The sequence below is a fragment of the Lagopus muta genome, chromosome 3, assembly GCF_023343835.1.
Source record: "Lagopus muta isolate bLagMut1 chromosome 3, bLagMut1 primary, whole genome shotgun sequence".
Lineage (NCBI taxonomy): Eukaryota > Metazoa > Chordata > Aves > Galliformes > Phasianidae > Lagopus > Lagopus muta.
Window position 1 is genome coordinate 29,804,191 of NC_064435.1, and position 12,775 is coordinate 29,816,965.

Below are 12,775 nucleotides of genomic sequence, written 5' to 3' on the forward strand. Positions count from 1 at the left end.
CAGCTGTCATCAATGCACAAGGGAAAATATATCTTGTAACATTCAGCATTTATCAAGCATTCTGGAATTACCCATGGCATGAATAAACAACACTTTTAAAAGGCTTTTAGTGCATTTCTGTGAATTTTCCAGTCTTAAATTCATAATATACAATCTACAGCAAAAGCAACAGTTTTTACTCACATTGTAATCCTGATTGTACTAGAATGGGGGTCATGCACAAATCTCTTCCCATAGAAAAGTCCCACAAAAGGCAGTGGAGGTCAAAGTAGCTCCACTGGCTGGATCATATTCATACCTGTACAAATAACACTCTCCAGTTTCCGTTCATTTTCCTCTGCAGCCTCAATAGTAGGTTATTAGAAAAGAAGCATTAAACACAGTAAGAGAGCTTCCTTCTAATTGATACGTTGAGAGATCTCTACTACGTTGTTCATTTTAACTAATTTTTATCATGCCTCTGGGATGATATAACCCACACATCCTTCACCTAAGAAACCTGATAATTATGGTACTCGCTTCAAGTAATTAGCTCTCAAATAAAAAGGAATTTTTATCCAAATTGCTGGGCGAAAATGCAATAATAATAAAGAAATAAAGATGTTTAGATAAGTAAATATCAACAGGAAACAACCATTCAAAAATCCAAGAAAACAAGCAATCAGATCAATGCTATTAATTACTGGGACACCACACAGCTTACATTTTCATTTTTGAGAGTATGAACAGAGCTCATCTTTACAGTGACAATCAGGTCAGTGCTGTATTTGCTGGGAAATAAGCGTAATAGCACTAAAATGCATTTACACAGGAATGCTGCTATTCTCAGTTTCCTTGAAATATGCAGGCAAGGTGTCCTCCACCTCATTAGAGAAAGCAACCTAAAGATGGACTGGTTCTGACTGGAGAGTGCATATACACAAGAAGCATGTCTCATATATTAATTGAAGAAATTTTCTCTCTGTTTCAAGTACCCAATATAGTGCAGTGACTGGTAACAGTCTATTAAAAAGCAACTTCTGTGAAATGCATAGTTGGTCAGAAAATTAAATGATGGCACAGGGTATAAAGGCAACTAACTTCAAAAGGCTATACTTTACACTTTGCATCATTTTTTCAGGCAAGTAAGTTTGCTAGAGAAAAGAGCACACAAGATGTGTGATATACACAGAACTGTACAAGTGAAGCAATACCAGGAACAGCATACGAGTGCACAGATAAGAGAACAATAAATGCAGGTTCTGTAATGGTGGTTAGAAGGATATTAGCTACTAGAAAGCACTAATGGAGTGAACAAGAATGACACTTAAATCATCAATATCCAGGTGCTTAGCACTGCTTAGGAATAAAGCAATTAGGAGTCAAAGGGAATAATTATCAGATTTAACAAAGAGACCATTTAATGTTTGTCACCATGTCATTACTCCTATTTGATGGTAGGGGAACATTAAGGAGTTAAAATGCATTGTGAGCATGGATTAGATAGCATAGTGAAACGAGTCACAACAGTTATAATTAAAAAGTGGGTAATTGTCACAGTTACTGCACAATGACACAGAAGATGCTATTGCTTGCCCCTATCCTTTCAATAGGAGATAACAGGCAATTGTGCACGGATTCTGAAGAAAATATTTCAAGTGATAAATACTGCAGATGAAAAATTCATGAATGATGCAATTAGTATGAACTGTTGCCCCAGCTTTTTCATTTTTGGGGGGCTGTCAGCTACATCAGATTTTTCTGATTTCTTTCTCACTCTCTTCAACCCTTACACATCATGTTGTCTTCATTATCCTCATCTTGATGATGTCCACAGCAGGCAAGATCTATTACATTTTGCAGCTATTATTTGGAATTTGGTTGAAATGTTTAGAATGCAGGCTGTAGTAGTAGTGAAATCTACCTATTTTACTGAAGGGAAAATGTGGAGCCGAGGTTTCTAAAATCAAAAGAAGAAAACTTAGTGAAACAAATGCTACATTTCCAGACTTGAGAGATTTAAAATCGAAAATTCACTGATAATGAAGAAGCACTCTAGTTCTGGTAACTCTTTTAAGTGGCTCCCAAAGAGGAAAGATTTTTCTTTTCCTTAGAGGAATTAGAGGACTAAAGATATAGAAATGAAAGAGCTACCAGTGGGCCAAAAGCAAACAGAGAACAGAATTTAGTGTCCTGATAATGTGGAAAGTAATTGCTGTTGAATCAAGCTGCTCTCTGGACAAGATTTTCAAAACTACTAAGTAAATTTTACCCAGTGATGATGTGTGCATTCTTGAAAAAAGCTGCTGTGAATGTTCAAAGGATCTCAGGCTTAAGTGATATGCAAAAAAAACTATGGTAATGGGCGATGACATAGAACAAGTATTAATAGCTAGAGGCAAAATTATGCACTAGTTTTCTACAATGTAACACGAAATTAAGAAGAAAATAAAGTGTAAATTTCGAGAACAGATAAAAACAGCAGGTGAATTCCCTTATCTACAGTCATCTAGAAAACAAGAAAGAACTTCAAGAACATAATCAAGCCAGAACTAAAATTCTGTATGAATTAGAATTCCACTAAATAACTCCATATTAGGAAGTATATTGAGTTGAATATAGCTATAATGCCCACAAGATAATACAAATGTGTTATCTAGAAAAATATATCCCACAGGTGAGAAGATTCTTACATATGATACTACAACCACACAATAATTCTCACATTGCAAGACACTTGTTTTAGAACAAAGTTCTGAATAAGTTTAAAGTTGATGGGTCCTTTCATTCAGAAATGAAGAAATTAATCTTATTTTAATGAGTGCAGTAAACTTTGCAAATAGAAGCCCGGTCTGAGCATTAAACAGAAGAGACAAAATGAAATGTACGAATATTTCCCTCACGATTTAGGATTATTGTTCCATTTCAAACCTTTTGTAAAAACAAATATTGCATTTTAATAAGACTAGTATTTTGAAAAAGTCAGTTGTATTCAGTTTTTTGGAAACCCATAAACAACGTTGGATGCAAGAATATTGAAGTGAAATCCTTCATCAATACAAGTGAAACTAAGCAGGCTCATTTATTTGTCTATCATGATGGAAGAGGAATGCAGGAGAGAATTTTAAATTTTGTATTTATTATTATAGTTTCAATATTTCCTTATCTTAACAAACTACAAATATGTTTTTTTAGAAGTGAGGTTCTTATTAATTTTGACATTTGCCCTTTAAACAAACATGAAGAGATTGGGTGGGGTTTGCCAAAGGAAATGCCAATACCATAAAAATCAATGCAAACTGGTAAATATTTAAACATAGGAAGTCTCAGTGAGCGTTCTTCCAAAGTGCGTTTTCAGGATTGGGCCAAAATGCAGAAATGACACATGAATGACAAATGAAGAAACTGCAGTAAATTTCACAAGAAGTAGGCTTGAAGAATTTGATAGTGAGTCATAAGGGAGTTAGCTTCAACAAAATCCTTCATGTAGAGGATGACGCAGAGCAATTGTCCTGCTAACTGAGAATATTCACAGTGCTGGCAAAATCATAGCCAAAAACAAGTTTTCTAGGAACTAAACAAGTCCTATTTAAACAACTCTTAGCATCAAATATGAATGTGACTCATCAACCAAAGCATTCTAGGTGAGAAAATAGAAATGGGTTAATTAGTTGCAGGAAATACTAGTGTTGAGCCCATACTGGAGAACTTCTATTACTTATTTTTAAAATGAATGATTAAAATAATCTGTTTTTTCCATTCACTGTGACTGCTCCATTTTGTATCATTAGGGAATAGAGATTTATACATTCAAGTATTTGCCAAGGATCCAACGCGGGATGTAAGGGTTATCAAGCGTATAGCAGAAGAAAAAAAAAAAAAAAAAAAAAAAAAAAAAAAAAAAAAAAAAAAAAAACAAGACTGTACAAGCTGAATTACACAGTGGGCCTTGCCCACAATGGGCTAATTAACCTTAAGAAGATGCAAGATGAAAGAGGCTAAAAATCCATCTCAATTGGCAGTGCGCTGTATATGCTATGATACTAATGATTTATGTTTATTGCAAAGAAGAGATAATTTGTGAAAATTGGAAAATAAGGAAAGTGAGTTACTATGGATCAGTAGGCCTGTCTACCTGGCATTTTGCTTTTATATTATTAACAGAAAAATACATAGATTCTGAGGCTGAATTAATTCTAGTAGGTTAAACAGTACCAGGGAATATACTCTAAAGATTTAACTCAGTTATTTGTAAAGATAAACAGTGAGAATGGTCACATGCATAGTTTTGGCCAAGGCCAAGTAATGTTCTCAAAAACAGCTCTTCGAAACAACTGAAAGGCCACCATGGTTGTGCAGCCATTCACCAGCAGCACTTTGCACATGGACTCACTTCCTGTTATTGAGAGTAAGAGAATGTAATAATATGTTCCCAATCAAATTTATTTTAGCATTTAAGACAAAGCCCATTTTAGCTGAAGGCTGACCTAAACAAATCTACGAAGGCTGCTCTGAATGTAATGCCTCCCATTTTATTATGTTGGCCCACAACTTCAGAGCTGGGTGTTGGTTTTATGGCAGTAGAGTCTGAACCTTCCTGACAATATTCTGTTAAATGTAGTTGCTGTGTGATAAATGGCAGCAGAGGAGCAGTCTGACATGGAAGTATGCATGAAGCAAACATGTGTCATTGAACTCCCCCATGCAAAAAAATGGTATCCATTGGCATTCATCGCTTGCTGAATGGCATGGAGACCAAACAGTGGAAATGAGCACAGTGAAGTGGTGGGTGTTGCATATCAGCAATGGAGACAGCAACATGAAAAACAAGTCACATTCTGGACAGCATGCATAGCTGTCACCACACAAAATGAAGAGCACTTCAATCAGCTCATCCATGCGAATCAGCAGATTAGACTAGGGAACTGTTTATGGAGCTGAGTATTGGCTTCAATGTCTTGGAAACAATGGTGGAAACACTGGAATATCACAAAGTTCGCCACATATGGGTCCCATAATTGCTAACATATGAACAGAAAGAACACCATATGCAAGTTTTGTAGGGGTTAATGAACCAATTCAAGGCAAAAGGTGACAGTTTCCTGGATCACATCATTACTCATGATTAAATGTGATATCACCACCACAAGCCAGAGTCAAAACAACAGGCCATGAAGTGGTGATATATGAATTCCCACTGAAGAAAAAAAATCAAGACAGCCCTCAGTGAGTAGAGTGATGTGTACTGTCATTTCAGATAGGAAACAAATGATCTTTCTGGATTTCCTGGAACCCAAACTGACCATCAACTCTGAATGTTACTTTATGACGCTGACTAAGCTGAAAGCTTGAACTTCCAGAGACAGGCTGGAGAAGACAATCTTCTTCTTGCAGCCCATAACCGGGAGCCATACCAGTTTGAAGACCATAGAGCACATTGTCTTTCTAGACTGGACTGTCCAACCACATTGTATAGTCCAAATTCGGCACCTTCGGATTTCTATCTGTTTAAGCTGATGAAAGATGGACTATATGGGCAATGTCTTTTCCTAGAAATGATATCATCATAGCAGTACGAAACAGTAAGGCACCTCTGCCAGTGCAGATTTTTATGAGCACAGCATGCAGGCTTTTGCACATCACTGTTGAAATGCATAGCTAATGCTAATGACTATGCTGAAGAATAGTGTTTTGCAGCTGAGAATTTGCTCTATCAAATAACACTATTGTGTTCTTTTTATCTGTAGAAGTTTCCATGGAAATAAGTAGGAGGCATTACTTTCAGAGTGATATATGCATTTAGCAAAGTTATATGGAGAAACCATATCTATAATTTTAATGAACAACAACCAGCCATTTTTGGACCTGGACACTGTATGCCATTAAGAAGGAAATACAACAACTTTATATTTCCTTTATATGCACTCTCTGTGCCAATAAATATTTTACCAAAGCCAGAGGGCAGTCAGCCAGAAACTCCATTGTGGAATCCATTCTGATCCAATGAAGAGAAAAGTGAGATACTTTGACCACTACTTAGTGAAATAATAACATCGTCATCATTAATCAAAGCAGAGATGGGTAGCAGAAAAAATACTGCTATAGTCTTAGTGTGCCTAACAACACTAGCGATTAAGCCCCTACCTCATTTGCCAAAGTCAGTTGTTTTGTAAAAAAAAAATTAGAGATTACTAACAAGTTGAATTACTTGATAAAATGAGGTGAAGTGTCTTAACCAACTCTCTACCTCTGCTGTACATGTATTTGATATAAATGTGTAGAGTTTGAGGATCAATTAGAGAACTTCAGTCTGCAACGCTGCACTCACAATGAACTCTGTAAAATCGGAGCCTACTACAAATAAAAATAAGTTCATCCTTTGAGGACTAAGCAAATCATTCTACAGAAATCTTGATTCTCTAACTTCTATTACAGTTATTTTAAGAGGAAGTACTTTCCAATGTGAGCAAAAACCAGCCAGCAGAGTTATGTGCTCAGTTTAAAAGCACAAATTCAAGCAAAGTGGTGTATGTCCGCAATGTCTTTAAAAACTAGAAGATATTCAAAAACTCCTGAAATTTGGATCATATTGAAACTACCATTAGTAATCACCTTCAACAGAAAACTTATCTATTCTAATTATTCAGAAATATATTACAGGGTTTGGGGCAGAGTTTTTTAGTGTTTATTGTGAATTAACAGATTACACTGTCTTAAGGGGTGGACTAAATGCCTGATGAAACACTACAGTGGAAATGACTATTTTGTACTTCATGAGATGTTATTTAAAATATGTGCATTCAAAGATTTTACAGACAAAATTCTAACCCACATTTTGCTTACAGTAATATTATTCAGAAAAACAACAACAATAAACAAATGAAAAATCTCCAATAACAATGCTATTGCTATATTTTTGATGTTACAGAAGCCTAATATGGGCTCAAAAACATTTCTGTTATTTAGATTTCAATTAAACCTATATATTCTGATTAGGGGAAGTCAGACATATAGCCCAGTTTGCAGTGACAGCCTTGTATGGTGCTACATTCATCTCATTGCAATATTTTTTAGCTACTCACAGAATCATCACAGAGTAGAAGGGATGACTAAAGTTTATCTAGTCTAACCCCTTCTCAAGCAAGGCCACCTAGAGCAGGTTGCTCAGTCCATGTCCAGGTGACTTTTGATGGTCTCCAAGGAGACCTCACAATCTCTCTGGGCAATCTGTTCCAGTGCTCCATCACCCAATAACGTGAATGCACAATATAATGTTTTAGAAGGGAATGTTGACTATACAAAATGACTAAACAAGTTTATAGACTTACTGTTCGAACTTTGTGAAAATCCAGGTAAGGAGGATGGACCATTCATTCCAGGTAGAAGAACAGGAGGAAGCCCAGGAAGTCCTGGATAAGCTGCTGGCAAACTGATGCCATGAAGAGAACTGCTGTCCATCATGCCCGGCTGCTGTACTGTTAATCCTAGCACATCAGTAGCCTTTTTTATGCGATCCAATTCTTGCTGCGCCATCAGCTGTCTAACTGTTGTAGGAGCTAAATAATCTTTCTCCCGATCTAGCTGACTTCCCACAGTTTCTCTCACTTTTGTAATATGTTGTTTGGAAAAGATATGATCTCTTATGGACAAACGTGCAGAATATTTTACACCACATAGAGAGCATTCTGGCTTTGTCCCATCAGGCCCAGTCTGATTTATCATGAATGGCTTCCCTATGTTAATTTTGAATTTCTTTTCTTTTGCCCGTGCGTTCTGAAACCAGACTTGGACTACACGTTTGGGCAGACCAATCTCATTCCCTAACATTTCACATTCTTGCATTGTTGGAGTCCGGTAGTCACTAAAGCAAGCTTTGAGAACTTTAAGCTGAAGGTTACTCATTTGTGTTCGGAAACGTTTGTGGCCTGGCCGATCACTGTTTTTGGATTTAAAGGGATTGCTAGCTCCAAAGGGATTAGGTGAACTTGGATCAGCTATGCTTGAAGTTTCACTGCGGTCGGCATTATCATCAGGGTCATCAGTAATGTAGTAACTTTGGTCATGATCACCATCTTTTTCACTGAAATGTATTGAGGGGCTTGTAAGGGAAAAGAGAAATTTATCATCAGTATTCTCGTTGGTAGGTGTAGTTGCAGCTTTTGTTAGCGCATCATTCACAAGTGTTTTTGGCTCTTTGGGAGGTGATGCAGGCTTTGCATCCCCTGAATTGCCAGTCGTGCTCTCCATTTCATTGTTCCCCTCATCTCCTGTTGTGGCATCACTAATTGCTGTATTAATTGATGAAGTCTCATCAAAGTCAGTCTTGTTTTGATCATATGCAGTGTCAGCAGGAGGAGCATTCAAATTTTCTATATCCTCGCTAGACTCTGCTTTAAAAGAAGAAGGACTTAAGAGATTTTTTGGTGACATTTCTGCAGTTTTGCTAATGGGCGTTGATACAGTGGAGGCTAATTCATTTTCACTTGATAGTTCCGTTTTTGCTAATGACAATGATGGGTAATCAAAAAATATGTATTTTTGCGGACTATCTCCTCCATCTTCAGTTGATATCAAAGGACTTGGAGGCAAACTATAACCTGCCTGTTTCCCTTCATTCCAATGTCGAGAGCGAATGTGACTTTCTAAAGCTGATTTTGCTTTAAACAGAGCTCGACAAAAAGGACACCTTTTATGGGACTGGGCTGGACCAACAGCACGGAACTGTCCTTTCCTTTCTCGGGCTCTTGTGTTCTGAAACCAGACTTGTACAACTCTCTTTTTAAGTCCCACTTCACGTGCAATGTGATCTAGCATCTTTCTGGTGGGGTTGGAATCTAACAGGTACTTTTCATAGAGTATTTCCAGCTGCTCTGGAGTAATTGTAGTTCTTAGACGCTTATCACGATGTTGATCTTCTCCGCTGTTTCCTCCCTCTTTCTCACTACAGTTATTATCTTCTTTATCATCCAGCTTTCGTTTCATGGAACCAGAAACTGTAGCAGGGTGTGCTGCATGTGATGAGCCAGTCTGTGGTGGCATCTGAGCAAGAGAACTATTAAGTAACTGTCCAGTCATCAAAGGATTATTGGGGTCAAATATCATATAGGGCATATCCATTGGTCTCTCTAGAAACTGTGAGTGAATAAATTGATTTTGGGCTGCTAGGAAATGCATGTGCTGGTGCTCTTGCCAAAGTTCTAGAGTTGGAAAGGCAACTGTACACTGATCACATTGGTACTGTAATAACTGAGGAGGTAGACTGTTCTGTAGAGGAGCCATTGAAATTGGTAAAGGACTGGAAGGAACAGGTGTAGTCTGTGATGCAGAAGGTGGTCTCCCTATTATTTGTGATTGTTTCTGTTGCTGTGGTTGAGAAGCAGAGGGCTGAGGATCAGAAGGGGTTACTGGAGCAGATTGTACTGGTTTGGTACTTTGGGAAGATGTATCAGTTTGCTTAGAGATGGTTTCATTTGGTTTTGGTTTTTCAGTCGACTCTGGTTTAGGAGAAGCCTTCTCAGCCTCTGGTTTGGGGGATGGAATCAAAGGAGTACTAGAACCAGAGCCAGAGCTTGCTGCCGTGACTGCCAGGTTTTTTGATGCATCATTTTGGCCAGAAACTGTGCAGTTCTTATATACTGTTTGATCTGAGGCATCCATGGAATCTTCAGTTTGGCTTTCATCTTGAGCATCATCATCTTCATCTTTATAACACTGCTTTTTCTGGTGCGTAATCAAATCAAAGATCCTGGGGAAAACCACACTGCACTTTTTGCACTGATACTGCATGTTACTAGTTCGAATGTAGCGTTCATTCGTCAATTCCCTTTTCTCATTGTCCTTAGTTTCAGCTTGATTTTCATAACTTTTGCGAGCTTTCTGCCGTGCATTTTGGAACCATACAACAATAACTCGAGTAGGTAGGTTAAGAACAGTTGAAAGTTGTTCAATTTCATCATCCTTTGGATAAGCATTTGTATCAAAGAAGTCTTGGAGGACACGAAGCTGGTAATCAGTAAACCGTGTTCTAGATGACCTCTTGCTAAAAGATGCATCAGACTTGTAAGGTTCGACAGCTGAAGGCTGAGGATCTATTCTGATATCTTCCAACACTGTTATGGGAGGGTTGCTGAAGTTATATGGAGAATCTTTATTTCTCTGTCGTTCTTTAAACAGTGTATTGCGAAACCAGTGCTTGATAACTTTCTGTGAAAGACCAGACTTCTCAGCCATTTCTTGGATCTGTTCTTCACTTGGAGAATTGTTAATATCAAAATAAGCCCGCAATATTTTTAACTGATCATCTGTGATTCGTGTACGTGGACGCTTGAACTGAGAGTGGCGCAGGAAATTAGGATCTAATCCCAGCTGCTGCTGACAAAGCTGGGTAAGATCTGCAGACAGAGTATCCATTGGTGGTAACTGGAGAGCAAGTTGAGGAGGCAGTGCAGGATGCTGCACTGGCTGCATCATAATTGGAGGGAAGAGTGGGAGATCAAGTGAAACGGGAAGCTGGACTTGAGGTGGGGCAGATGGTGGTGGTGGTGGTGGTGGAGGTGGTGGTGGAGGAGGAGGAGGTGGTGGTGGTGTCGGTGGTGGAGCTTGCAAAGGAGTGGGAGTTGTGTTCTGAATTTTTCCAGCCCCAGCTGAAGAAGGCTGAGAAGGAGTTGGAGGAGGAGGAGGTGGTGGTGGTGGCGGAGGTGGTGGTGGTGGTGGAGGGGTTTCTGGAGAGGATGGAGAAATTGGATAAAGCTTGTCATATGCCTCCCTGTACTGTCGAGCAAACTTTTCTAATGCCCCATATGGAAAAAACTGTCCATGCACATGTTCTTGATGACTCTTCAGAATAAGAATGTTGGAAAAGAGCTTACTGCAGGTTCCACATTCTAGTTTGTCTGTATTATCACCTTCACCAGTCTTGCTTTTTTTCTGCACTTTTTGTCTGTTCTCATTGTATTGGATAACTAGCTCAAAACCAAAGTTCTCCAATAAAGCCTTGGCTGCATTCCCCCTTGCTCCAGAAGCTATTCTGGGTGGTGGGATGGCTGGTTCGGAGGATTTTGGTTTCTTCATATCTTTGTTTTCTTTTAGTCCTTCACTCTCAGTAGTAAATTCTTGCTTTGGCTTCTCTTGTTTCTCAGAAATCTCTTCAGACTCCTTATATGGTGGCATATCCTTTATCAACTGGCAGTCTGTGCTTACTAAGCTAGTTTGCTCTGCTTTCATCAGCTTGCTGCTTTGCTGCTGCTGTTTTTGGGACTGAAGTTGGGGTTGGGTGGATTGATATTGTTGTGCTTGTTGCTGCAGTATCTGTAGCTGTGTTTGACCAACATGGTGCTGGGTTTGTATCTGCTGCTTCAAATCTTCCAGCAACGATCCGGTCATACCAGCCATTCCAGGCATACCAAATGTGGCAGAACCAGGCAAACCCAGGTCTGGGCTTAAGCTAAATTCTGTCCCGGGTATATAAAATGGGAAAAGGAATTGAGGTTGCTGGAACTGTAGGAGTGCTTCAGGTGTCATTGGAAAGTGAGGCAAAAAAGCTGGGTTTAGAAATTGGGGTTGAAAGAATGCAGCTTGCTGTTGCAGTTCATGCTGTAGTTGCATTTGAAGTTGTGCTGGTGACTGGGGTGGGTGATGTGTAGGTTGAGCAGAAATTAATTCAGAAGCTTGTTTTTTATTTAATTCTTTGGCATCTAAATGTGGTTCTTTGCTGTTAACTGCTGGCAAATTCATAGAATCTAGTATTCCTTGGCTGGGGCTATTAACATTCCCTGCTACACTATTTCCGCTACTTATATTACCACTTGGTTCTAATTTTGCAGCCCTTGCCTTTGTCTGATGAAGCACAGATCTCATGTGGATTTCCAATGTAGAACTTTGGCTATATGCAACATTACAAATGCTGCATTTGTAGGGTTTGTTGTCAGTGTTGCTGTTGGTTTCTTGAGGGACAGGACTTGATGCTTCCTGCAAAACCTTTTTGAGTTTATGTAGATGGGAGACTGAGTTATAGTGGACCAGGAGAATGTTCTTTTGAGTGAAAGACTCTTTACATACTGTACATTTATATGGGCGAGATGGATCTAGAAATTTTTCCATAGTAAAATTTGGCCCTTTTCTAAAAGGTAAGGTTCGCTTTGGTTCTGAGCCCATATCATCTGGAATAGAGCTACTATCACTTCCTACAGGGCTTGCTTTGCCTTCCTGGTCCATCTCATAATCTCTTTCTATTTCCTGCTCTAGTGCATGATCATCTTGTCCCATACTTTCACCTTCTGCCCAGAGTTCACCATTAACAGGTAAAGATGCACACAGCTGCTGAAGTTCAGCTTCATTGAGTTCAGGGTGGCCTGCTTCCAAGTGTTTTTTTAAAGCCTGGAATGTACGGAAGCTACGTTGGCAAAGGCTACACATGGTAGCTGCCCGAATAGCATGATACTGGGAATGTATCTGAAGCTTCTGCATAGTCTTAAAAGCCAAGCTACAATGGTTACAACGGTACTTATAGACATGGCGGTCAGAAACAGAGAGCTGTTGCTTCTTCTGCTGTTCATTTAGCTGATCTGGCATTGAATCTGTGGTCTTTATATCTTTACTGCCACTCTTATTCCAATCTGGCGTTTCAGTAGATTCTTTAGGTGGCTTCTGCTCCTCACTCTTAATTTCCATTCCAGGTTTTGATTCATCAATCCCAGGCGTATTTTTCTCATCCACAGGACTTTCACCTAGTTAAAGAAAGTTAAGTGTGTTTTACACAAGTAAAAGAGAATAACACATAGTATTAGCATTTTTTTCA

General features: G+C 38.8%; 1 protein-coding gene across 4 annotated transcripts in view; it reads right to left on the reverse strand.

Annotated features, from left to right (window-relative positions):
* The window catches only part of ZFHX4 (zinc finger homeobox 4), a 154,242-nt gene that overhangs the window by 4,639 nt on the left and 136,828 nt on the right, over positions 1 to 12,775 (reverse strand). For all 4 annotated transcript variants that reach the window (XM_048938626.1, XM_048938624.1, XM_048938625.1 and 1 more), the window contains exon 9: positions 7,308 to 12,704. In XM_048938626.1, coding sequence (XP_048794583.1) covers positions 7,308 to 12,704 — 5,397 coding nt within the window. The remainder of the gene's footprint in view (positions 1 to 7,307; positions 12,705 to 12,775) is intronic.